This window comes from Antennarius striatus, chromosome 6 (assembly GCF_040054535.1).
Source record: "Antennarius striatus isolate MH-2024 chromosome 6, ASM4005453v1, whole genome shotgun sequence".
In the NCBI taxonomy this organism is placed as follows: Eukaryota; Metazoa; Chordata; class Actinopteri; order Lophiiformes; family Antennariidae; genus Antennarius; species Antennarius striatus.
The window spans coordinates 8,585,998-8,613,434 of NC_090781.1; the positions used below are offsets into that span (position 1 = coordinate 8,585,998).

General features: G+C 39.2%; 1 protein-coding gene across 1 annotated transcript in view; it reads right to left on the bottom strand.

Moving 5' to 3' along the window:
• ppp1r37 (protein phosphatase 1, regulatory subunit 37) overlaps positions 1-27,437 on the bottom strand; it is a 39,460-nt gene that overhangs the window by 10,247 nt on the left and 1,776 nt on the right. The window contains exons 2-5 of the mRNA XM_068316868.1: positions 9,851-9,948; positions 4,586-4,631; positions 4,283-4,383; positions 1,431-1,550 (exon numbers count right to left, since the gene is read on the bottom strand). Of these exons, the coding sequence (XP_068172969.1) occupies positions 1,431-1,550; positions 4,283-4,383; positions 4,586-4,631; positions 9,851-9,948 (365 nt within the window). The remainder of the gene's footprint in view (positions 1-1,430; positions 1,551-4,282; positions 4,384-4,585; positions 4,632-9,850; positions 9,949-27,437) is intronic.

Below are 27,437 nucleotides of genomic sequence, written 5' to 3' on the forward strand. Positions count from 1 at the left end.
CTCGACCATTTAAAGACGGGGGGGATACTGACGATGCTGTTAAAAGCATCACCCATCTCACTGCGAAGCACTCAGAAGACCCTGCTGTCTATGCATAGGATTTATTGGGTGATTATAAATCAAATCTCTCCCGTCTGCTCCACACAGTCATACATGTTATAACATTTACAATACATAAGCAACTATAAGACTGAATACCAGCTCCTTCAGAATATATATGAACGGCAGTCTCACAGAATTCTGCCTGTTCATTCATACATGCCCACTCACTGATAAACATATGCATAAACAAATACATATACTGTACACATGAATACAAACATATATGCACACATATAGACTTTAATTAACCTTATATTTTATGATATGAATTCTTGAATGTATCATCTCACCTAATCCCTTAAATGAGAGCCACTACAAGTAGCAGTATAAAATGATAAGTAGAGCGCTTCTACCGTCCTCATTTCTATGAAGTTCCTTTTAATATTTTGCTTTTATTTGTGTCTTGTCTGATGTATTTGTAATCCTAAAAGTAATATGTGGTGACAGATTCCTGGATTGGGTAATGGGCAGAGGCAAACCTTTTGACCTTTTATTTTTGTGAAGCATCAGAATTGACACAGTGCTAAATAACACACGTTCAGCCAGAAAGAAAGAAAAACATGAAACAGAAATGGAGAAATTCCTCGTCTCCCCTGGGCATCAAGCAACAATTACAAATTTAGAGGAACTGCGACCAACAAGAACCTTAACTCCTTTATCCTGCAGCAGTGACATGAAAGCAGAAACACTTGATAACAACCTGCTGGCCAGACTGAATCACAAGTTAGTAGTCATTCAGAAATTTTGAAAGTGAAGACTGCACTGTTAAAAAAAATTAGCCTACTGCCAGTTTAAGTCAGAAATATTTTTTTCTGACCAAAATAAAATGTATGACACAGCACAACCAATTTATTAATTTTATGAAATTGGTTAACAAACCACATTTCTTTTGATTTGCTAATCCATTAATTGACTTCATGCTGTTATCAGTTGATAATTGACAACTGAGCATGAATAACAAAGAATATTTTGAACCAGGTCTTTCTCTTGTGTTTTTTTTTCCTTCTTTTTTTTTCGTGGCCCTGTTTCTAGAAACATTCAATGTGTGCTGATGTGGATAGTCCACATCCAGAAAGGTCAACTCAAATATGAGTTTAAATTTATTAAAGTCAGCAAACTGTAGAAAGCAATAACCACAATACAACTTTAAGGCCCCGGCCAAGCATGTGTGGAATACAGGTGAATTCTGCAGTGAATTTTTTGAGGAGGTGTGTTAATGTGGTGTGGATCATGTTTTTCTTTGCAATGCTGTGTCCCATTGTTCCACAGATACCAGTATTTTTGTCTGATCTGTAATGTTGTCCACTGGTGGAGGGGCGATCTCTCACCTTTCTCATCATATGAGCTGCAGCCTGCCATCCTCGTGTTCCAATGTGCTTGTTGAAGGAGATGTTGAGGTGCGTGGCCGACTCGTAGTATTCAATCATGTCAAAGAGAGATGATGCACCCTAAGAAATAGAGATGCAAATAAAAGCGTGAGAAAATAGAAACACTAAGATCAAATATCAGTTCAAAAAATACAAAAGATTGAAGCAAATCTGCCGGTTGGAATCTGTGTAAAAAGATGCTGCCAATCTGGATTCTCTCAGAACAGGTGGAAGGCCAGGTGGGGGTCAAAGACACATATGTCTTGGTCACTGGCAGTAAATGCAAAAAAAAAACGTTCAGGCATTCAAAACAAATCTGGTTCATGTTCTGGTGCCGCTTGGCTTAAAGCATCATGTTCTTAAAACTGGCCTGGAGATGTTTTTTCGAATTTTATGATTCTGGAAAAAAAAAATCTATAATTAGTTATGACCAATTTCTTCTCAGTTCTTGTGAACTCAGCCAGAGGAAAAAAATTGTTCAGTGGGGTGTGATCAGTTTGAATGCAGGTAGTCGAGTCATCTTCATTTCACTCAGAATGAAAACAGCGAAATGAAAGCAAGAGCTGCTGAAGCTGATGAGACGTTTTAAAAGCATACAGGTTGCTTCAGCGTTTCATTAATCTTTGTTCGCTTGTTGTTTAATGAGGGACATTACTGAACATACAGTAATCAAGTCTTTTTTCACACACAAGGGGGGAGATGAGTTACATCTTGTCATCATGTGGGAGGCCATGACTCCTCCCAAATCATTCAGACAAGATAACCCCTGTTAGTTCCAGGAAATCAAGCTGACATCTCTCCCTTTTGATTCCTGTCCTATTCCAACTTCCTCTGTTCTGTCTCCTCCAGCAATATTTCCCCAGCCTTTCTCCTTTCAGTGCCTCATTTCATGTTACCAAGGCGAGACACTTATCTCTGAATGACATCCTGCTCTCAACTGAATAAATCACAGAATCATTCAACTACTACACTTAGTTCACAATCACAGGACAGAATATATGCAAATACAGAAAACAAAAGTCACTCTGTATTTTTGGATTATGAGAAGTTCTTTGCACTTTTTGTTGACTAGCTAATATATAAATCTATTAATACAATGAAACTAACTCCAGAATTGGAATAGATGTAGTTTGAGGAAAAAAAATGATTTTAAGGACAACTTTGAGCTAAATAAAAGAACAAACAAAGCTATGAGCTTAGTGGGAGCTGGGCTTGCATTAGGATGTAGTATGACTAAGCCACTGTGGCTCAGTGTAAAAGAATTGAGTAAGCCACAAAAAGCCACATTGTGTGTCCAAGACAGCGGCGCCGCGACGACGAGCAACACCTGAAATTTTTTAGAAAATGGGGTTGTTTTCCTGCATTCTGAGGGCAAAATCTTCTGTTCAGTTTACCTACAAAAATACACTAAAGTTCAAGCTGAACGATCTTGATTTCTATCCTACTTTATGCAGGTATAAATGTGAGATTCAACAATTGAAAACTTGCATTCACTATGTGAAGATACAGTCAGTCATCTTCAGATTACCTCCGCTATATCCGCCGCAGTGGGTCATGGGGAGCCAGACCACCGCGGAAGATACAGTCATACAAAATATTACTCAATGTTTACTTTTAAGTTGTACTTGCACTAGAAGACATTTTAACTTTGACTTACACTTTTATTTCAGTAATTTTGATTCTTGGCAAGAAAAAAGAATTAGCATCAATTACCACTGTCACCACTCCTACCACCACTCAGCATTTACCATTAGGTGTTCATTTAGAATTTTAACACTAAATCTACTGTAAAACATTCCATTCTCATTTTCTTTTGATTGATTGTCCTCGCCTCGTCGAACACCAATTCACAGGTTTAGCTTGTAAAAATAGAATCCTTTTTTTTCATTGGATGAGAGGAGGTCATGATCCGAGTGCGTATTTAATGATTGGGAGCGTTCGGGTTACTTCGGCTGTTTCCGTCGGCATGCGCGCCGCCTAGCGAGAGAAAAAGTTTGTTTACTTATTTTATCGCTCGGGGATTTTCGCGAGTCCAAAAAAGGTAAGTTTTAGCCTTTTTTTTCCTGAAAATAAGAACGCCACTGTGGCTACACAGGCTAAAAACCTTGGAGCCACTCTGGAATTTACTTCACCTATGGCGTAGTGGCGATAGGTGGAGGCTTCCAGGGGAGGCTTCCAGTATGCCCCCAGTCAGAGAGAACAAACAGTTCTTTTAAACTAATGGTATTATGGCTCAGGATTTTAAACACCTGGTTTATTAGCTGCTATGACTGGATCTGAAGCTATTGACAAGACCCTATTCACATACTGATAAGGTAAAGACACTTTTTATTAGTCTACATGGTTACAGTTATTCACCACAGTACATTATGTTCTTCATTATGTGAACACTAAAAAAGTGATAAGGAAGAAGGGAAACCCTGAGATATTCTGCGATAGAAGTTGACCTATTTCTTGTGTTCATATGTGATAAATTGCTCTGCAGCATATTTGGAGCTTTGCCAGACAGGAAGTGGTGACAGGCTCTGTCCCCTCTGCTCTGCTGCAGCACTGTCTGTATCTGTGTGTCCACAGCCGTCCCTAATGATGTTTACACAAGTGGACATCTGGAGTAATCACAACCCCGTAACAAATACTCCCTGGGCCACCAGTGATGAAGAGTGAGGCAAAGGACACGAGTATGATCGGAGGCAGAGAGCAACATTGGAGAAGGTGAGAGGGACGGACAAGCAAGCAGTGAACGTGATGGCTAGACGTGTGTTGGCTGTATCAACAGAAATGAGATGGAGATAGATTTTAGAAGCTCTTCTTACATCTTCATCCAGGTTGGTCTGCTCCAAGTCTATGACTTTAAACTGGACCCTCTTCAAAATTTCTTCCAGAGACTCACATGCTTTGTAATCTAGCTTTTCACCTAAAGAAAAAAACCCACATTGAACAATTAAGCATTTTGATAAGATTGCTTTACGTATGTTAGATTTAAATTATATATAAAAAAGGAGACAACAGAGACAAATTTAGTAAAAAAATCATTTTTCAAAATGAAGAGGCTTGGAAGCAGGTGATTTGCACAAGTTACACGAATAACATTGTCTGTGACTTGTTTAAGATCTTACCTTTCAGATCTAAGCATTCATTTCTTTGTGTCAGGTCTTTCAGTTCCTGCAGAGAAAAAAGAATCAGCATCAGCTTGATATTAGTCAAGATTTGCTTTCACATGTTGAAAGTCTGACATCACAAAAGGGATTTAAAATAATTAGAGCTGGGGATTAAAAATGCTAATCTCAAAGATGACCTCATTAGAGTCCAATATTTGCAGTTTGTCATCCAGCAGCTTCAAGTTTCTGCTTGTATTATAGTGTAAATCATGTCCATTTCTGTTTTAACAAATGTTCATTACTGTACTTCAAGTGGCCCAGTTATTGAGGCCATCCTGGTGACAAAGTGCATTTCCTATAGCTGATCCGTATTAATCCCTTCCTTTAGTTTGCTGGTGGGAAAACTGCAGCAGGAAATGTTTGTTTGGTTGCTTGCAGCAACATCCTTTTTTAAAAATCAGCAGCACGACCACAAGTGTAGAGCTACCAGTTAAGTGCGAGCCTATGAATCACAGCTCTGCCCCATTGAAACAAGATAACTCAGGTATAAAATGTGAAATGTGTCCCACATAGACTGACTGTTATAGCTGTCTGTAAGTCTGTTTGTTGGACTTGACATTGCCATTGACAAAACCACACCACGAGCAAAAGGATCACAAATCAAGAAGTGGAAAAGATATTTATCAACTTGGCCTGAGCAAAACACCCAAATACAGGCTCAAACACAAAAACACATCCCTGCCCTCAAAACTATGTACCAACAAATCCCTCTCTAGTTGACTGCACAGCCAATTCAGCATGAACTCCATAACCTCTGCCCTCGTGCCACACTCCAATCCCTTTATGTTTGTGTTTGAATATGGCAGTGATGGTTTAGTTGTACTGAAGCTACATGGCTCCTGCATAACTCAAAAGGCTCTAAAAAGACTAAGTTCCAGGTAAAAAGCTGTTTTCTCATAAAGCAAACAGGAAACACGAATACTAAACAGTTCATAGCAGTTACACAGATGAGCTTCTAAACTAACAACAGTTCACTTTAGGTAGAACAACATGAGAAAAAAAACAACAGTCTTCTTTCACTACACAAACATGAATTGAGCAGCAAGACAATCTTAAAATACAAGTAGCAGTGAGCATGAGTTTATGTAAATACCTCACTGCCAGAGGCCAAAAATAGTACATGACGGTGACTCTGCAACTATATGTTTGCGTGTGTGTGTGTGTGTGTGTGTGTGTGTGTGTTGTGGTCGGACCGCATCAGCGACTGATTCTCATCCTGATGATTTTCATTCCTCCACCCTGAGAAGGGGAGCAGGTGATTGGATTTTTATGTTCATACTGAAGAGGGTAGAGATTTAGATTTTTCTATTTTACAAATGTTATCACAGTCTGATGACTCACCCTACTGATGATATTTCACACATAACCAACACCACCAAAAGATCTAGGACCCACGTGAGAATTGTCATCATCATACTGAGCCAATGAGAGCAGAGATGGGCGGGGCATGGTGTTGCCACTATAAGATTTGTAAATCTATCTCAATTTAGTGACAATTGTCTCAAGTTAGTAAAGAATTATGACATCTGAGAGTTGATCTCAATGGACAGGTGGCGATGCATCGATAACAGTGTGTAACTGTATGACTCAATGTACATACATCACATTGATATATACTTCATTTTACAGACATTTGCCGAATATTTCCCAATAACAGATATGATGAATGAACCAGTCTAGTGAACGATCTTCTGCATACTGTGGCAGTGTGAACACTAGCTGCATGTGAGGCATCACATAATATGGAACCACTTGTCCCTGAACAAATGGTGACAGCAGAAATGTGACACAAGGCTAACAAGTGCCCCGGTCTGAAGATGCTGGCGGTGCTCACTGCTGAGCAGGCATTCAACAGCCAGGTGTTAAACAGCGAGCCTTATAAACACACAGACACAAACGACTGGAGAGAAGTGAGCATAACCTCAGGCCCTTGGCGGGCCGCCACGTGTACATTTCAGTTCGACTTAATAAAGAAAGCATTTAGAGGGAAGAAGGAAAACTAGCGGCTGAGCTCCTCTTGCATACCGCCCTTTCACTGTTCAGCCATTCGGTCTGACTGGCTTGTTTATGTGGCTAGTTACTGCAAGGATGACCAAGCAGAAATGAGAGGGGGGTGGTTGTGGGCTCAAAGACCACTCAGGTGGTGAGCGACGGGGCATGGCAAGGCAATGCAAACATGAGGAATCGTGAAAAGGCAGGATATGGCTAAGAGAAGCTATAACCCCTTTGTGATGACCAGAAATCCCACGGCAGCTAACGCCCTGTGGAAATGTACCGACTGCTGGAAGAAACACAGAACACAGCAGCAGTTTGGCACAGGCATGTTCATTTCCACAAGAGGCTGATAGGTCAAAATAACTTCTTCCTTTCAGCTGGTGGGTTGTGTGGTGAAATTTGCAAATTGCAAGTGTGTTTCCATTGGGGGCTCTTCTTCATTTCAACATCACCACTCACCTGGACACACCTGCATGTAAGAACGTGCAAAGCACTGCTTGAGAGGTGCGGTTTTGGGTTTATGAGAATGTGCTGCAGTGACTTTGCCACAGAACAAATAAGAGAAACTGCTACTATGTTCCTGCTACAATGGCTAATATCACAAATGTCTCCATTAGCCAATAATAACTGGTTTAGAGAGCCTCATGGCTGAAAAATTGCATGTACAGTTTCACAGAACAAAAAAAATTCCAGTAATGACTGGGTCATTTATACACTAACACACAAAGGAGGCCCTGTCACAGGTCATTAGGCATTTCAACACATACACATGAAACATATTGTTATACAGAAACCCAGAAACCTGTGATGAGGCTTCTTCAATCTTGTCTGCACAATAAACCTCTTCAGTATCATTTAGTTGAGTATTAGCAGACATCAGTTTACACCTACCTGACGAGGAAGCTAAAAGGACCTTTTTATTTCCTTCAGCCATTAACTCTTGTTTCCTGTCCAGCTTACATCTCAACTTAGGAAACAGCTCCAACATGATGAAACATTTTAACGATTATAATACAGATCCAGCACAAGATGCTTCACACATAATAGCACAAGGTTGGCATGCACAGTATTTTTCGCACTATAAGGCGCACATTCAATGTATTGCCTTTTAAAAACTTTTTAGATATAAAGGCGCACTGGATTATAGGCGCACTCTTGGTTTCTGAGAAAATTAAAGGCTTTTAAGTGTGCCTTACAGTGCGGAAAATACTGTTTTTATAAAAAAACAATCCCGTGGCTGCTACCCTCCCAATCATCTTACACAGAGGGATTACAAGGCACATGACTCTACTGGAAAGCACTGAAAAGGAGAGGAAAAGACATGAAACACTCGTCTGCCTACTGAAAGCAAAAACAACCTTTGCTCAAAAAGACGCTTTTCTTCTTTACACTGCGATAACTCCTACCCAGCTGTCCATGACAGACTTCACATGAGTTTCTCATCACTGGAAGGAATACTAACTGTATAACTGGCTGAAAATCACTTTTTGAGCTGCTGCTCAGCAACAGTTGTAGTTTTACGTGCACTCATTATAATGCAATGCAGCCTGGAGATACATGTAGTTATTTCCACACCCAGCGGTGTTGAAACTATAATACGTTTGTATTCACACATTCTTATGACATATTTGACAACTTAGGGCAGGAGTTGAATATGACCAGCTCTAATGGACGTTTTGCATGTATGTAAAGCACGATTCATGGCCCTGCTGTGTGTTCAGATGTCGCCCATCATATCCTTGCAACTGTGAATACAGGGACAACCAGTGCATCCTTCCAAAAGGTAGCATTTTTGTTATGATTAACCACATTATGTTTCTAATAATGTTCATTGTATAATTTTGGTTATAATTTGCTCTCTTGTTGAAGCATTTATCATTAGCATCTTTTGGGATCTTTGTGAGAACAGCGTTTGCAGGGACAAGGACTGCACAGAGGAACTCGCCACATCAAACTGGAGTGACAAGGAGTAAAAGGCATAAACTCAGCAGGCTGGGGCTGTGATGGTTTTCAACTCTGCCAAGGATTTAAAAAGGGAATTATAAAATTCCACCAGAAGTGGCAAATAACAATTACAAGTATTGCAAGTAGAAACAGTCGTACTTATTCATCACGCTCTTTTAGATTATTTTCAGCATTTAGGTTTCTCTTTGGTTGAAATGCAGATTTCCGAAGAACCTGCAAATAGACTTAAAAACCTCCCAAGATGTACAAGAGGGGAAAAAATCTATTCTGAGGAGAATTAAATCCCCACATTATTAAGGACAATTTAATAAAACATTCATCTTCTTATCAGTTTCTTCCGCTTCCGCCTCGTCCACTTGCTGGAGTCTATCCCAGCTTACTTATGGGCGAGAGGTGGGGGACACTCGTAGCGCGACGCCGGTGCACTGCGGAGCCACATGGAAGACGACCAGTCTGGAGCAAACTCACATCTATGAGCTATGTGGAACTATCAATTCACATGAAGTGCACGCTTTTGGAGGTGGGAGGAAGCCGGAGAACTGGACAAAAGAACTAGAACCTGAAACCTTCTAGCTGTGGGGTGAAAGCGCTACTCACTGAGCCACTGTGCTGCCCTTAATAAAACATATAGACTCTAATACACGATCCCTTCAGTTGTCTGGGCTTGCACTAGGAGGTAGTATGACTAACCCACTGTGGCTCAGTGTAAAAGAATTGAGTAAGCCACAAAAAGCCACATTCTGTGTCCAAACAAGCTGCGCTGACAAGCGTTGGAAAGATCGAGAGGAAAAACAGTGAGAGCGAGTGAAAAAGTTTGTTTTCTTTTGTTATCGCTCGGGGATTTTCGCGAGTCCAAAAAAGTTGTAAGTTTTAGCCTTTTCTTCTTAAAAATAAGAACGCCACTGTGGATACACAGGCTAAAAACCTTGTAGCCACTCTGGAATTTACTTCACCTATGGCATGGTGGCGATCGGCTAGCGCAAGCCCAGGTTGTTTACCATCCTCATGAAGGGTATAAGACTGAATTTTTATTGACACCGCTTTAGAGAAGTGTTGAATCAGCTGTGACTATTTTGAAGGATGCGGTCTTTGCTGTGACTGAATTCTGAATTACACAGAAACACGTGTAACATTCTGTTACACAGCCCATTTATTTCAGTGCTGTAGCTAGGTGTACTAGGTGTAGCTAGGTGTACCTCGCACACTGGCTGTATGTCGTTATTACATCACAGTGAATCTGGGAGATGTCTAACTGAACTTCACCTGTATCTGTTTGAGCACTTTGGATATGGGTTTACAGTTGAGTTTCTGACAGGCCTGTTTGTAGGTAGAGATGATTTCCTCCACTGTCACGTTGTGAGCTGCAAAACAGAGAAAATTGAATAGGTTAGCTTGACTTACAGTTTTGCTGTTTTGGATCAGTTTGGATTAGTTATGGATCACATCTGTCAGTCCATTGAAAGAAAAACAAATATGAATCATAAAAATCACATGAGAAAAAAAATACACCAACCACATCCCTAGGCATTGTGGAATATTACTGGCTGTGTGATGACAATATTTATTTGTATTTATTTCTGTATCAACATAATGCAGCTGCACAGTAGATATATGCAATCAATCCAGGTTGAAGTGAAATACATGTCTTTAAATTATTTTTTATATTGTAGGGAATGGATGGCATTAATGAATTTCTTTTTCGTCTCGAGAAAACTGAATTTCAAATACACCAAAGTTGTAATATTGAACTGCATTGCTTATGTTTTCAGTCTCACATCTCTTGCTTATACATCACGAGGAAGACACGTGGAGCCTCTTGTGTGAACAGTGCAACTAACTGAGATGGTGTTTACGAACACTTTTAATGATGATCACGCATTTCAGGCAAAACTATTCCAACTGAAATGATCACCTTGAAATCTAAGACTGGGAGACCATTGGAAATTTACTGTATCTCAAAATGTGGTGTGCTTGTGTGACTGTCTTGGAGAGCTTTCTTCACAGAGAAAAACATAAATGATAACCCCTTGAAGGGCTCTTATACTCAAGTTAGCAAAAAGAGGGCATTGTTCTTGATGTGTTTGTCGAGGGGTCAGGCTGCTACTTTCCAGAACTGTTGCAGGGGCTAACTCCAATCAGCTGACTGGGCAACATTCAGACTTTTCTGATGGAGGTACTTTATTGCAAGAAGAAATCCGGCAGAGGATTTCGAAAAAAGGAAAGATGTCAAAGTGTGCAAAAGTCCAGAAGAAAAACTTCATTCTGTTAAAGCCTTATATAATTATATGCAATCCCATGGACTTAAATGTAGTCATGTAAGTATAAAATGTGCTTATGTCTCTATTATATTAATACATGACTGAAATCAGATTTGGTGCTGCAGTCAGCACTTTCCTGAGACTGAGAATTTGTCCACTTCCTCTTTGTTTGTATTAATCTCTACTACTCTTCACTTCTTCACAATTTCCTCATTTTTGTTGAAATTCCCGTCATTCTATTAGTCACTCGCCTACCTGTCCAGGATATCTGAGCAGACTGGACCAACTGGAAAAACCTAAATGTGGAAATTATAATAAAACCTCTGTTTTCTTTCACAAATAGTTTAAGTACTGACTTCAGTAGCAGCACAAGCTGGATTCCGATGGTTCAATCTGTATGTGTATTAAAGTATTTGTGTAGACAGAGGTCTGAGTGAATAAGCTACTAGCAGTTAAAGACCTGCATGAGCACATATGGAAGTCTGATCTATTGTGTTAGTCACAGAATCAAAGAAATGTACGAGTAAGACCATGGCTGAAAATACTACAAGAGATCATAGTGCGGGAGTCTGAGGTAATGCCATGTATTGCTAAATGAAAGAGTGAGTCAGTGCCACATCAATAACTTAGGAATAGCCACAACACATCTTTAAACTGTTTTGAGATCCAGATCAGAAATCTACTCAAACGGACAGAAATCAAGTTACAAAGGGTTGAAACACTAAACCTTAAAACTTACTGACTGTACAGACACGCACCTAAACTTCAAACATAAGGATATCCTCATTGGTCTTCTGAAAAAGTATGGTAGTTAGGTTGTTTAAGAATTTCTGTTGCTAAAATGCATGAATAAAACCGCACCAATTCCTTCTTAGCCATAGTCATAGATGTAACGGCAGGTGTTGACATATAAACAGATAAAGATGACTGCTGTCATGCTTGTTTTAGTCCTGAATTCATGTAAAATAAAAGAGATTTAGGTCCTGGTGACATTTAAATGAATGTTAAAGTAAAGATAACTTGCTAAGATGACCCCAGGCTGTGACAGAAGTACAGGGCGGTATTTCTGACATTTAAACACAGGTGCATAATCAAAACAAATAAATGAGTATAATAGATTAATTAACTTTCTTTTTGTAATGTAATTCAAATATTACAACAGCTCTTAAAATTCAAAAACATGGTATCACGAACTATTAGAATATTTTATTTTAAGACAAGAAGTCGAAAGTCTGAGAACTATGTTCATTTATTCACTCAATAGTTGATCAGGCCTCCTTTTTGCATGAATTACTGCATCAGTTGCCGGGGCATTGTTAGGTTTGTGTGTTGAGTACATGACCAAACCGGAGTTTTGACAGGAACCCTGTGTTTCTGTGGTGAAGGATGGGAGATTCCCTCCTGTCCCATCATACACCCTTACAAAGCCTCCTCATGCCAACCTATTGCTGTTCAATGAAACCAACAGCCACTTGCAGAACACTGCTGTTAAAAAAGAAGAGCCCATGTTTGTATGACGTCTTTAATTATCTTCAAGTCTTCACTTCAGTTACACCAACACCCCCTCCATTACATTTTCTTACTTTTAATGCCAGTTCATGTGTTGATTTATGGATAGACCTTTTTTTTTTACATTACTGTGACAAAATGGTGAGAAGATGCCTATTTTGAATACTAACTGTGACTATGATTCAACAAGGAATATTATTGACAAAAATGACTAAATGGAAATTAAAAACATTTAGTTTAACAAAATGTCTATGCATTTTAACAAAAAAAAAAAAAAAGATATTTAAAAAAAAAAATTCTGTTCACAGGCTGGAGTGTGACGCCCTTTTGTATCCTGGCTATGCTGGTTGAGGGAAGGATCTTTGTCTCTCTGGACAGGACCCGAAGATGGTGAACTATGCTTACTCAGGGAAAAGCCTGAGGAAATTGATGAGCCCTGTTGCTGAACTGGGTTGCAAATTTTTCATTCAACCAGGAAAAAGGAGCAATAGTCTGATCAAAGAAGCTAGCAGCTGGTTCTGTCGGAAGTTTCCTTTAGGATAGCTAGAGCTTCGTCTCAGGTTTTATCTGGTAATTAAGCCTATCTCTAAGCTGGTATAGTATGCATAGAGAATGCTTTTAAAAGACTGACGTGCAGACCGTTATACTTCTATATCACTACAGTCTCCCCATCATCTTTATGCGAGTGTCCTCCTGAAATAAAAACGCCAATTTGAAAAAGTTTCGTCAATCCTGTTTTCAAAACTTGCGTGGCTACCCTGGAAAGACTAAAATATTGATAACATCTCAATGTCTTCAAAAGAATGAAATACCAACAATTTTCAATGACTTGATTTTTCTTTGACTAAAATGCACAGAATATTTATGTACTAAATGAAAGTGTCCTTATTGGCAAAACACAATAATGATATTTGACACAGAACCAAGTGTCAAACCTGATGAAAAAAAAAGTTTACAACATTCACGCAAACCCAGACCCATGAAGGACGCACTGAGATCTGACAGCTGGAAAGAACGCGGTTCTTTCCAGTTCTACCTTCTCCTTAAGTCCATAATCACAGAACGCAAAACAGGCTGATATATTCTAGTAGTATCTCAGTCAATTTGTTAGAAAAAACAAGATTAATAATTAATTTCCACTCTGTTAGATGGGATTTACATTAATGCTTTACTTACAAAAATATGTACACACAGAACTGTGGGGTTACACCAAGTAACTGCCTCTACTGCCAGTGTGTGAGAGTCTTGTAAATTTGTACAGTACAATGTGTTCGTTCCAATGAACACAGTGTCCTTGGAAAAGTGTTATTGTGCAGAGTCGCTGTGGACCAAGTGTGTATGTAAACACTTCCTGAACGAAAAGGCAATGTTTGGTGGTGGAGCTGATGAGAGGCCCGTGTATACTTCTCAAAAAATTAATTACAGTAGTGTAATCAGGGAAAATTTAATCAGGAAAAAAGGAAGGTGAGAAGAGCTACAGAAAATCTGAATAACAGCTGCTGGTTTAATTTGTATTAAGAAAATCTATCACAGTGGACCTTTCATCTTTCATTTGCATCCACTCAGGATGCAAATGGTACTAAAGAGAGATTAAATTACTATCCATCTACATTTAAATACTATGTTAGTGTCAGGTTGGCTCTGTTATTTAGAGAAGAGCCTTATTTCTGCTTACTCAATCTTTTGTTTCTTTGCACTTAATCCAGTTCTGCTGTTACATGTATGGAAGGAGTGGCAATGAAGAAAGACAGGTAGCAGAAACTCTAGAGCAGTGTTCCAAACAATATCTTTGAAAGAGTTAGAAAACAGAACAGAAGGGTTAAAGTGTGGAAAAATTTGAAAGACAACATGCCACCACTGGTGACTGTCACCATCAACTAGTTTAAGAAGGCCGACTATAATTTCACACACCCATGATGGCTGCTGGACAGCGGTAAACCGTTAGCGTAATGATAGTTTAATGCAGGAAAAAATAAATGCTCGATTAACCAGATGACACAATCCCACCTTTCAAGCCTGAGAAAACATTTTATCCCGGGATAAACTGAAACCGGACAACTACACTAAACAACTAATACCCAAATAGGTGAATCAGGGTCATTTGAATGTCACATTTATGCTGATAAATTCAAATAATTCACACTGAAATGTCAGTGATTCCAGTGGAGAAAGTTAATGGTAGTGGCTGCATGGCGATGGGCTTCTGCTAATTTACAGTACAGTCTACCCTTTTCACACTCAAGATCGGCAAATTTAAAAGTGTAAATTGAAAGAATCCACACAATCATACCAGAGAGGTTTGGATATAAATATAAATCAATTCTTCTTCAACTATACCCGAACAAATTATGGACTTCGTAGCACAACTGTCTGCTGATTCAGGGGCAAGGGAAAACTGCTGGCAACAGGGAGGTACACTAGCCATAAATTACAAATTAATTACTGAAGCTGAGTCACCAGCTGAGCTGCAACAAGTACAGGCACATATGTGGAGAGGAGAGTTATGAATTAGCAGTATGCCTTCTAAAGAACTTTTTTAATGTTACTGTCATTGAGCAGAGGGTCAGTCAGCTAAACCTGCTACTGTATTTCCATTCCAGAACTTAACTGTGGAGGAACAATCAAGCACAAAGTGAGGGGAAGGTTTTCTTTGAAAAATTAACACATTGTGTAATTCAACAGTAGCAGACATGCGTCACAGAAGCAGTTTCCCATCCCAGTGGGGACTGCCTTTCTGTTTAATGCAACACAATACATCTATTCACTTTCTGAAGTGCTTAACCTGCTTCACAGTCAGGTTTCAGGTAGCTGGACTAAAGCCCACTAGCATTTTCAGCCAGTGTGTAGAACAACTTACTGGATGATCACTGGAATCACTGAGGTAGAGGAAAACAATCCTTTGTTCACGCCAGCTTCACCTGAAATGTCAGCGTCTTTTCCATGCTCTTGAATTTCATTCCTTACACAACTGTTTTTCTCTTTTTATGTGTACAACAGCCAAAAAGAGATTACAGCTCATTTTTTTTCCTATGATAGCACAATATGTTCAAACCCTCACTGTTAAAACACATGAATGAACCATTTCTTTTACAAGCAGAAACTAGCATTTGAATAGTCTTCCACTAAACACTTTTGCACAGCAATATCGCTAAATGTGCATTTATCCATGCATTCATCTAATTTAAATTTAACCTTACACAGCTTATTATTGAATTTTGTTTAAAGGCTTACTTTCCTGTCTGTAACACTGGTCAAGACTAATGTTTGCATGAGGGAGAAGGACAAAAATATAAGCAGACATTAATAGAGATAGCTGAGAACTCTGACATTCCAATGAAAATGTCTAACCTGTATTTTGTGTGTGACTTGTCTCTACAGTCTTGTATTGCTAGTTAGGAATGATGTAACACTGCATGCACACAAGAATCTTTTGGCGGAGTCCGGGAATGTATCAGCCTCAGTCAGCCTTCTGCAGATAAACACCTGACCTGTTGTCTGCACACATCTGGTGCTGCATACAGTGGGGGTATCAGTGCACTATAATGTTACATAACAAGGAATGTGGTCAAAAAAGGTAGACTGTTGACTGTCCTAGTTTTTAACTTGAACAAATAGTTACATCAACTGTTGAACACGCCTCTAGAAGGATTAGCACACAGATAGTAAGAAACTAACAAACTGAGGTCTCTGGAGTTCCATCATGACAACACAGTTTAGATTGATTCTTTATTAAACCTGAAGGAAATCCAGTAATGCCCTTGTTCAACTCATGTCTTTAATAAAAAAGGTCAATGCAGTCAAGTCATTGTAGGTAGGTTATATGCTTCAAAAGAAGTTATTCTTTGCCGAGAGTTCAAAAGTGGTCAGCAGCAGACACACAGGACTCAGCAACACATGGAGGTCATAATTTCAAGGCCCCAAAATTCAAATCATGCAGCCCTTCCACTAACAGTGCATTCATATCATACTCTACCAGATAAATTTTATATAAAACTTTTTCCACATTATAAGACAAATAAAAAGTGTTTGTCCAAGGACACAGATGCCTCTGCCTCAGGAAAAACTTCATGGCTAGAACATATCACCAACATTTTGTGCGTCTGAGAAACATGCTACAAATATACACAAAAAAGGTAAAATAAGCAAACTATTGAAAACAACTAGGACAGAATGAGGGGTTTCACAATTCATGAATTAAATCTGTGGTGTGATATAACTGTATTACAAATCTGTCCTTACCCACTGATAAACACGGTGGATCCAAAAAGGGAAATGCATCGCAAAATGTCATTCAGTTGCATGATAAACTATAAAGAGGCTGTATTCACACCCAGTGGGGGTATTGACAAAGACAAGGGGGTTGTGGGGCTAATATATTACATTACCATATCGTAAAGGTGTTACATATGTTAGGCTTACAGTGCACACATTAATGAGAATATAAAAATAAAAAAACTGATGTGAGAGTGCTGGTGACGAAAAACATGACTAGTTCTTATTACAGTTCTTATTACTCAACATCCACATACTAATATTGAAAATAGTCCAACCCCTTCCTGTCTTTACACCCTTTTACTGCCATTTCACACTACAGTTCTGTGGATGGTGACAGCAGCGTCATTCACACATGACAGCCGTCTGTCGGGACAGTCAGAGGTGGGGCAGGGAGGCAGGAACTGAGCCTCTGCTGCTAGGTATCAAGTCTGGATGACAAGAAAGTAGGAGTGGGTAAACACAAAGAAGATAGGGAAACACACCGATTTAGAAAAGTTTGGAAGCCGGTGGTTGTTATTGGAAATGAGTCCAAGTATGTGAATCACTGCCTATACACATTAAACAAAATATAATGAAAACGTGCGTCTCCTTTGAATGTGGTTCAAGAAATGGGAAGTCTTTACAAAAGTCTATTAAGCATGAACACCAGAGCAAACAGATCAACCGGTTTTAGGGGTGTCTTGCAGTGTGGTCACTAATCTTTGCACCCAAATAAGTGTCAGGGTTGCTGCCATAAAATTCTAGTTCTTTTATTGTAATACAAGTAATTTCTATAAGTAATGAAATAATATACTTCTGTTCATCTATCTGACAATTTTAAGTCCAATGATACATACAAATACCTTGATAGCATCATTTGTATTTACATTCCCCACTGAAGGCATCTCTAACAGCCCTTTTCTGGATGGACTCCCTCCTTCAGCTTCTTCCTGCTTCATGAAGCAGCTTAAGTGACAGATCTGTTGATCTTTACTACTGGTAAGTGTGTGCAGTCAGTGGTTTTGATCGCTACTCCTTCACTGCAAATTCGAGAAAATCAGTCAATCAGGTTTTATTTATAAAGCGCTTAATCATGGTAGCAGACATTTCAAAGCGCTTTAACAGACAGAAAAACTCAACAGAACCCCGCAGAGCAAGCATAAGCAACAGCGGCGGGGAAAAACTCCCTCACTGAGGAAGCAACTCTAGGCAGGACCCATCCACCTTGACTGGTTGGGTCACCCTGCTCAAGTGTTTGGGCTCTTCTCTTTCAGCTTAAAATCAAAATGTGGTTACAGTGGTGTTTGGTGCTTCTGCTATATGATCCACAGTGTTCCCTCTTGTTGCTTCATGTTCAAGACATTAGCAAGAAGATGGCAGTCACCACAGTCTCAGAATCTGACCCAATCTTTCATCTGTTGTTCCTAGAGTTATGGACTTGGCCATGGATACTGGCCAGAAAAGAAGTTTTCAGAAGCTTTCTAACATTTTCTCCTCTTAGGCAGTTATGTCAAATTTTGTTTTAATTTATACATTCTTTGATATTGACAAAAACATTTTCATAGTGTTACAGTCATTACATTCTAAACCCTTTATCCACCAAAAAGGAGGAATAAACAGTTTCATTTCCAACTCCCATGACTCCAGAACTGCATCTGACAGAGAAAGCTGCCAGACCAGATGGAGGGTGACTTTGAAAGTGAACAACAGTTTTGCATGCTATTTATAAATGACGAGGACATTTGGAAAATGTTTAGAGAAGCTAATGTTTCTCGATGATTAAGAATAAGAAATTCCTGTTTGATGTGGACAAGAAAGACAGACATATTGAGCTTGAATTCTGTGGCAACATTAATTTGAGTGAGTTCCTCACCTTTGTTTTTGTTTTGTGTTCTAAATTTTGTTGTCAGTCTTCAGCTTTACTGGTAAATATAATGTTTTAGGGCTATAATGCAGACAAGTTTGATCATAAAACAGACACTGACACTACTTCACACTATTTTATCAGTTACTCAGCTACCAAACTTTCATTCCCGACAGGTACAACAGATTAATGTAGTAGCCCAGAAACTTATCATTAATAGCAGGTGCTATTGTATTGTTTGCATATTTGGATCCAACAATTGAAATGTTGCAATTTGGAAATAGCATTTTCATTACATGGTTTATCTAGAATATGACAATATTCAAACACGTGGCCTGAGTAGCTGTTTGACGGCTGAGCAGATTCCGGTATCCAGCATACCTATAGGTATGGATACCAAACATGTTTTTTACTTGGTTTGGATTCTTCTTTGTCTACAATGACATAATGTGCAACATTTCACGTTACATTATCTAATTGTTTCAAAGTGACATTGTCTGTTACATTAATTTGTTCAATTGTGCCCATTATTTAAAACATTTCCAGCAGTGCTCAAACACAGAGAAATTACTCTGACTAATATTCAACTACTGAATGAAATGATTCAGTACAATTTTTGAAGATAACAGATTTAGTATGTAGAATTCTGTTGCGCCCTGCTGCTTTCATATTTCTATAGGTCTGTACTTCGACCTTACAAAAAATATTGTCGTTTAATATTTTAATCAAATGAACAACATCAGCTGTGATATCACCACATTATTACAAAAGTAACCCTGAGAGAATTTCCAAAGAAAATACTAATGTCCCTACATGACACCTGGTAATCTCTGCTGACACTCAACTATGTTAACTTTATTGATACCGTATTTAAATGTTTCTCTCAACTGCTGTCCTGGTCCAGGAATTTCAGCACTTCCCTGTCTCTAAAGTTAACTGGATAACTTCTCAAATTTCAAAGGCTTTACTCCTTCTGCAGACTGCTTATCAGTATGGAACTTGGGCCACAGCCACATCACATTTAACGGATTTCAGTCTCGAAAAAACTGGGACCAAGTGGGGCTTGTGTTACATGCATGACATAGAGCTACATAGGCTAAAGACTTGACAAATAATAAATAGCTCAGAATCTTGAGAAATTTTCTGCACTGCAGTCTGTTGGATTTAAATTCCATGGACATAAAGATATACTATGATAAGGTATTATAGTACTCCATTACAGATTATGGTTGCTGTGGCTACCTTCACCTAATACAAAAAACCTGTATTTTAGAGTTTGCAGTCAATGATAAGTATGATAAAATCTAACAAAAATGACTATACACCTGCTTCAAATATGAGCCAGAGCTTTTGTAACAACTTGCTTTGCTGATGATAACCAGAGCTATAGCTAGACTGAATCGGCCAGCATGAGGAGAAAGAATAGGGGAGGAGAAGGGAAGGAAAATGGGGAGTCAACACCGCGTGTTGGAAAGTTGGTAAGGATGGGAGGGAGAGAAAAACTTCCTGAAGGACTGAAAAGGTTAAGAATTGGGAATAAATCAAAAATAAAAATGTTCAATAAAAACATGAAAAATGTAATTCAGAATTAAATGATACATGGTTGAAATAGAAATATAAGACACCATGAAGTTAAAGCCTGTTCTGAATTTATTTGAACACACAAAAGAAGCAGCTCTTTCTATCTGCTCTTACAGGTGTGTGTGAGGATAAAGCGCTAGGTTCTGTGCTCTCTGTACCCTTCTCTAGGGTACTTCTGGCTTCCTGGATTATACAATCTGTCACAAACATGACAACGACTATTAGATAAAGGGTCTGAATGAATCATGGAGCTAATGTGGCGCAGTAGCTCTAACAAAGCAGGCAATCCTCGGAGATCCAGAGGCAATCAGTGCTCTTCATCAGCTACATTTAACTTCTCTGAAGTGTTTTGGTACTCGTTCTCAAAATCTTTATTTTAGGCCTACATACTCTCACATGTGTGGAGTTCAAGTGAATTAACTAACAAAATTGTAATATGACTTGAATTACATAATCATGACCTAGATGATAAGCATTGTTCATCTCTGTGAACAATGTGTGAAGCCACCCCGTGCCCAAAGAGTGAATTTGTAATTGCCTAAAAATATCTTCAAAAACATCTAAACTTCACAAATCAATTGAAGTCAAAAATCAAACATTTTTTGAGCTGTTGCCTGTTGCTCCTGAGGGCTACCTTCAAAGGTCAGGTGAGAAAGTCAAACCAGTGACTCTCTACTAATGGCAGTGGTACAGGGAGTGTTTTCTGCATCTGGTCTTGGTGAGTTGATGCAAAGCAAAAGTCCATTTATGGAGAGGAATACCAAAATACACTGCAGAAAGTGTTGCTAACAAGTTTGAACATGAACAATTCAAAGGCTAATAAACCAGTAGATTTGAAAAAACAGTCAAGGACTGTGCAGCATCTATCCATGATGTTCTGGCCTGCTCATTCACCAGAACTCAAACACATAAATATATGGGTACATATCAAGGCCAAGCTAGTTGGAAGAAAATCTGGGGGCACTGACCAGCTATGTGCAGCAGCCAGAGAATCCTGGAACAGCATTATGCAACACTGAAAATGGCTTTAAATGGAACCAAACAAGAGTAAAGCTGTGGCAATAAAATTTATTTTGTACACAGACTACAAATACAGTATTCAACACTGTAACTTGTATTTGTTATAATAAAGGAGCATATGTAAATATAATTTAAATATCATTTGGCTAATTTTGTTTGGCCTTATGTATGCAATATGAAATTGCTTACTTGAACAATTACTTATTAAACCTCAAGCATACAGGGATTATCGGGTGATCAAATGTTGTTTAATTATTCACAATGTTTTTCCAGCTTATTAATATTCATATTATCTGTGCTGTGTCTTCAAATGACACAGGGAACCAATAGCTGCTGTTTAAACTAACTTGATAAAGGAAAGCAAACAGAATTTTAATTCAAAAGCGATCAGACTGAGTCTTTAAAACAGTGATAATTAAATATGGCTTAAGATGTCATCAGTGGAAATTAATTTGACTATTTCTACCTTTTTTACTATTTCTAACTGATGTGCTTCAGCTTTAGTATTGGTCATTTTTCAGTCGGCACAAATGCTGAAGCAGTTGAACACTGCTGATTAAAAAGTTCCAATAAATACATAAAAGTTAAAAAAAAGAAGGAAAACCACATGGCTGCAGCAAAATTAGGATTAATCGCCTTATTCTGCAGTTTTGTTTGCGCTACTTTTTTACTTGAGGTAGCATGTATGTTTTATCCATTCTTACATTAGATAGGAATCTGTTTTGTGTGTCTAGCTTGACCACTATCGACTGCCTTTGCACCTCAAAAGCTATGGCTCAATCTGGTGGACTTTTGGAATTTAAATAAACTACATGATAAGGTTGCTGTGATGAATAATCTCAGTTCACATGTCAGCCAACTGGGTGCTTGTTTCCTAAGGTCTCAGAAAACATGAATAACTAGGTCAGAGATTTAAATTCCGGTTTACGACAACGAGACTGGACGTCTCCTTCCTTGAGCGTGAGCATCGCATGTCTGGTTTTTTCTTTGTTTTTTTGAAAGATCCTAGTTTGCACTTAAATGTCAATCACAAAACTCCATTTGTCATTCAACATGCTTCATCTCAAGTTATATCTGCTTTTACACAAAGTATCTGACACTTCCTTGACCGCCCATCCTAAAATTTCCATTTGGCGAGTAAATCACAGAGGTTTTTCCACCACACTGGGTAACAGTTTCTATCAATGATACATAAAACTGGATCATGGGACGCTGAAAAATTTTCAAAATAGTTAAGTTTTCATTAAATATGTTTGGTACCAATTTCATTCAAAATTGGTGATAATTACTGAAACCCCCAATCATTGGTACAACATTAACAGTTCAAATCACTGGGAATAAAGCAATGAAACTGGAAAAACTCCATGACCATTAGCGTAGCCAAATGTTGGTGTCCTGGACTCAGTCTGAGCCTCAACAGAAATCAGGAGCTCATGTTGTGGCACAAGGTCAGGGGCAGGTCAGGGGCATGCAGACTATATGGACTGTAAGAAGAAGGTGATGACCATGATGGGTGAAGCATCTCACATTCTGTTCAGGGACTCATGCCTATCGTGACTGTAGATCATCTGACTTCTCTCCTTTTGAGTCGAACACCTGAATTCTTGAATTGCTCAACTATTCATCAATATAAAAAAATCTGCTTCAACTTTGCTCTGGACTCTTCTTTAACTTTGCATTTAACATAATACTTTATTACAATTAAATGTATAGAAAATAATGTATGAAGAACACAAAAATGCAATTTATAAATTTGTCTGGTAAAAAATATGCTTGGTCTGGATTTTTTCATGTACCACTACACTTTTTAATAAAGCGAGATTAGATTTTTACTTTTTACTCAAGCTTCCAGAGTTGATAATGGAGTGATTTCACTATATTAGAATATTGTAATAGTGAAACACCACAACAGTATATCCTGGGATGGTTACCATACAGTGGTACCTCTACTTACGAAATTAATTGGTTCCGGAAGAAATTACGTAAGTAGAAAATTACGTAAGTAGAGACGAGTTTTCCATGCAAATGCCCTAATCCTTTCTAAGCCCACAAAAAGTCCGACATAAGTTTTATAAAGCATAAAAATGCACCAAAACATGTAACAAATACATGTTACTTTTAGATTATTACACAATAAATTAGAGTTGTGCATCACGTAAAAAACAAAAAATAAAAAATAATAATGACGGTCATTTACCTTTTAATTGCCTCATTGTTTTTTGCCCTCTTTGGTTCATGCGCTCCTATCTCACCATGCCAAACAACAGAGTGAATTCCAGTCCTCCTCCTGAACTTATCCAACCACCCACGCGATGCCTTAAACTCCTTAAACTTCCTTTTGTTTTAATAACGTGTCGATTGTAGATTTTTGACCATATTCTTTGGCATATTCTCAACCAAACACATCCCTTTCTCATGCTTTTCTATTATCTCTTGCTTTGTTTGTATGGACAAAAAACTCTTTTCTTTTCCTCTTTTCTCCGTCACTTTCTTGGGGTCCATAACGAATATTACAAAATTTATTATATTTGCGCAAAACTATCAGACTACCTCACGGGTCGTTTGCCAAATGCCGAGAAACTCCATAAGCACCGTTCTAGCTCCACACAGAGGTGGAGCGGCATCCCTCTTACCCAATGGGATGCCAGGAAGATACGTAATAGGTAATAGCCAATGGCAGAGCAGCTATGAGAATGTTGCGTTCAGGAACCTGTGGGAGTCAAGTATCAGCTGATACTGTGTTTTTACATTACGTAAGTCGAAATTTCTTTCGAAAGTAGAGGTAATATTTTCCTGCTGAGAAATTTCATAAGTAGAAAGTTTCGTAAGTAGAGACATTCGTAAGTAGAGGTATCACTGTATTTGGGAAATCTCATGCTGTAGCACTAGATAAATGGTTGGACATGGGTAACGCAAGATGAAACATTGGTGGGGTTATGCGACAGCAGTAAAGCCACAAATTCTACAAATATGTAATTTGCTGTAAGTGGACAGAATCACATTTTCAGCTATATGTAGTTTGATGGGTGTTTTGAGAGAACAAAGACTAAAAGAAGTGGCTGTTGAGAGAGAACAAAGACTAGAAGAGGTGGCCGTTTTGGACCAGGAAGTAGCAAAGATTAGTCAGGATGAAGTGAGGAGGGCATTGAAAAGGATGAAGAGTGGAAAGGCATTCGGTCCTTATGATATATCTGTGGAGGTATGGATGTGTCTAGGAAAGGCGGCAGTAGAGTTTGACTGGGTTGTTCAATGGAATCTTATATAATGAGAAGATGCCTGAGGAATGGAAGACAAGTGTGCTGGTGCCCATTTTTAAGAACAAGGGTGATGTGCAGAGTTGTGGCAACTACAGAAAAAGCTGATGAGCCATACAATTAAGGGAATGGGAAAGAGTAGTGGAAGCTAGAAGTGAGCATTTGTGAGCAGCAGTATAGTTTTATGCCAAAAAACAAAACAAAACAGTACTACAGATGCAGTATTTGCTTTGAGGATGTTGATGAAGAAGTATAGAGATGGCCAGAGGGAGCTGTTTTTTGTAGATCTGGAGAAAGCTTATGACAGGGTGCCCACAGAAGAACTGTGGTATTATATGAGGAAGTCTGGAGTGGCAGAGAAGTATGTTAGAGTGGTGCAGGACATGTATGAGGACTGTAGGACAGTGGTGAGGTGTGCTGTAGGTGTGACAGAGGAGTTCAAGGTGGAGGTGGGAGGGACTGCATCAGGTATCAGCTCTCAGCCCCTTCTTGTTCGCTATGGAGATGGACAGGCTGACAGATGAGGTTATACATGGATCTCCTTGGACTTTGATGTTTGTAGATGACATTGTGATCTGTAGTGAGAGCAGGGAAGAGGTGGAGGAGAAGCTAGAGAGGTGGAGGTTTGTCCTGGAAAGGAGAGGAATTAAGGTTAGCCGCAGTAAGACAGAGTACATGTGTGTGAATGAGAAGAACCCAAGTGGAAGAGTGAGGTTACACAGAGAAGAGATCAAGAAGGTGGAAGATTTTAAGTACTGAGGGTCAACAGTCCAGAGCAATGGAGAGTGTGGAAAAGAGGTGAAGAAGCATGTACAGGCAGGATGGAATAGGTGGAGAAAAGTGTCAGGTGTATTGTGTGATAGAAGAGTTTCAGCTAAAATTAAAGGAAAGGTGTACAAAACTGTGGTGAGACCAGCGATGCTGTTTGGTCTAGAGACAGTGTCACCGAGGAAAAGAAAGGAGGCAGAGCTGGAGGTAGCAGAGATGAAGATGCTGAGGTTCTCTTTGGGAGGATGGATAGGATCAGGAATGAGTACATCAGGGGGACAGCACATGTTAGAAGTTTTGGAGATGGCGGCAGTGGCTCAGTGGTAGAGTGCGTGGTAGAGCGGGTCGTCCAATGTTTCAGAGATCGACGGTTTGATTCCCGCTCCCGCCCAAAAAGAACACTCTGAGGTGAGCTGACAGTGGGAGATGTCAGCTCCCCCCCGGAGCACTGCCCAGGCGCCCTTGAGCAAGGTGCCATCCCCCTTACAAGTTGCTCATTTGGGGCGCACCACAAAGGAGCTGCCCGCCACTCTCCCTCCTCTGCATGCGTACAGGCCCCATGTGTGTGTGTGTTTGTGTGTTCAGGACCTGTACACACATGTATATGCATGATGTGAACGTGTGCCAACTAATTTCCCTGAAGAAGAAGACGAAGAAGAGCTCCGCCTTGCGAGAGAAAAAGTTTGTTTTCTTATGTTATCGCTCGGGGATTTTCGCGAGTCCAAAAAATTCGTAAGTTTTAGCCTTTTTTTCCCTAAAAATAAGAACGCCACCATGGCTACACTGGCTAAAAACCTTGTAGCCACTCTGGAATTTACTCCTCCTTTGGCGAAGTGGCGAATGGTTGGCGTAAGCCCAGAAGGATGCTGTGTTTTGAACTGCCAGGCAGGAGCCCTTGAGGAAGACCAAAGAGGAGGTTTATGGATGTAGTGAAAGAGGACATGAAAGTAGTTGGTGTGAGAGAAGAGGATCCAGAAGACAGGGTTAGATGTAGGCAACTGAATTGCTGTGGCAACCCCTGAAGGGAAAAGCCAAAAGGAGAAGAAGTAGTAGCAGTTTGACGGGTGTTTAAATGCTTGTTGGATATCACAACATAATACACAGATGCCTTTATGAACGACGGTTATTAACTGGTTAATGGTGCGCATTGGCCAATTCATGAATTAATACATTTCCTCAAATAGAAAAGGTTGTGTTTAATTACAAACGTGGCTGCAGGACAAGTTGGCACAATGTGGTCAAAGTCTCTCCAGGTGTCTGAGATTTTGCATTCATAGAAATGAGCCGGACATGAAGTTGCAGTGACCTTGAGCTTAGACCAGCAAACCTAATTCAGTGCATCTTTGAGTTCAAATGGAGGTTGGGCCAAATCGACAGAAAAACTCAATGGATACAATGGACTTAAATATAGCAAACATAGGAGAATAACAATATCTCTGGTCAAGATGACATCACAGAGACATAAAAATTGAGGATGAACATGAAGTATGCAAATCAATGACATTACTTTTTAATTATTTTTCAATAATGCACACGTAATAAATCTCGAAAAATATGTTCAAAGCATATTGGTCCTTGATTCACTGTATTTGATATTATAGCATTTCCTAAAAATTCTTAATACAAATAACCACAAATTTAAAATACTATATATACTTAACTTTCCTATCTGCATTTGTTCTTATTTCTCTATTTCTCTACAGTTAATCTTTCTGATCTACTGCTGTGGTGGAAACATGGAAGATTTAACGTTAAAATGAAAAACTGATACCTTTAGCAGCAACTTTCCTTATATAAACACTGTAAAAACAGTGCCATATCCTGCATGAGCTTCCTTTGGATGTGTTTTCACGGAGCAAACAGGAAGTGCACGTTGGAACAGGGCACACCTGAAAGTGTGGTTGAACGATCCATTCACACCGTAAGACATTGGCCTACTGTGTTTTCATATATATTATTTGTTCTGGACACAAGTCAATCCAAGTACTTATCTACATAATTTGACCATCTCAAACTGACCTATGTATATGACCTATGTATCCTATCCATCCTGGTCACTCCCAAAGAGCTAACAAGGGGCAGACGTGCTGCCTGAGGACTAAACAGATTATAGCGTGATCATGTCTGACGTGACAAGTTTGAAGAAACACAGAACCTCCTCTCAAAGTTACCACTCAGGTTTCAGTGTTAGCATGCAGCATCCAACTGCACTGACACAAAACACAAGAAACAGGGTGAGAGAGAGAGAGAGAGAAAGAGAAAGAGTGGATATTTTAAATCCAATCAACAGCTGAGACTAAACCCTCAACAAAACCTGTTTGTACAGGTACTGTAGACAAATA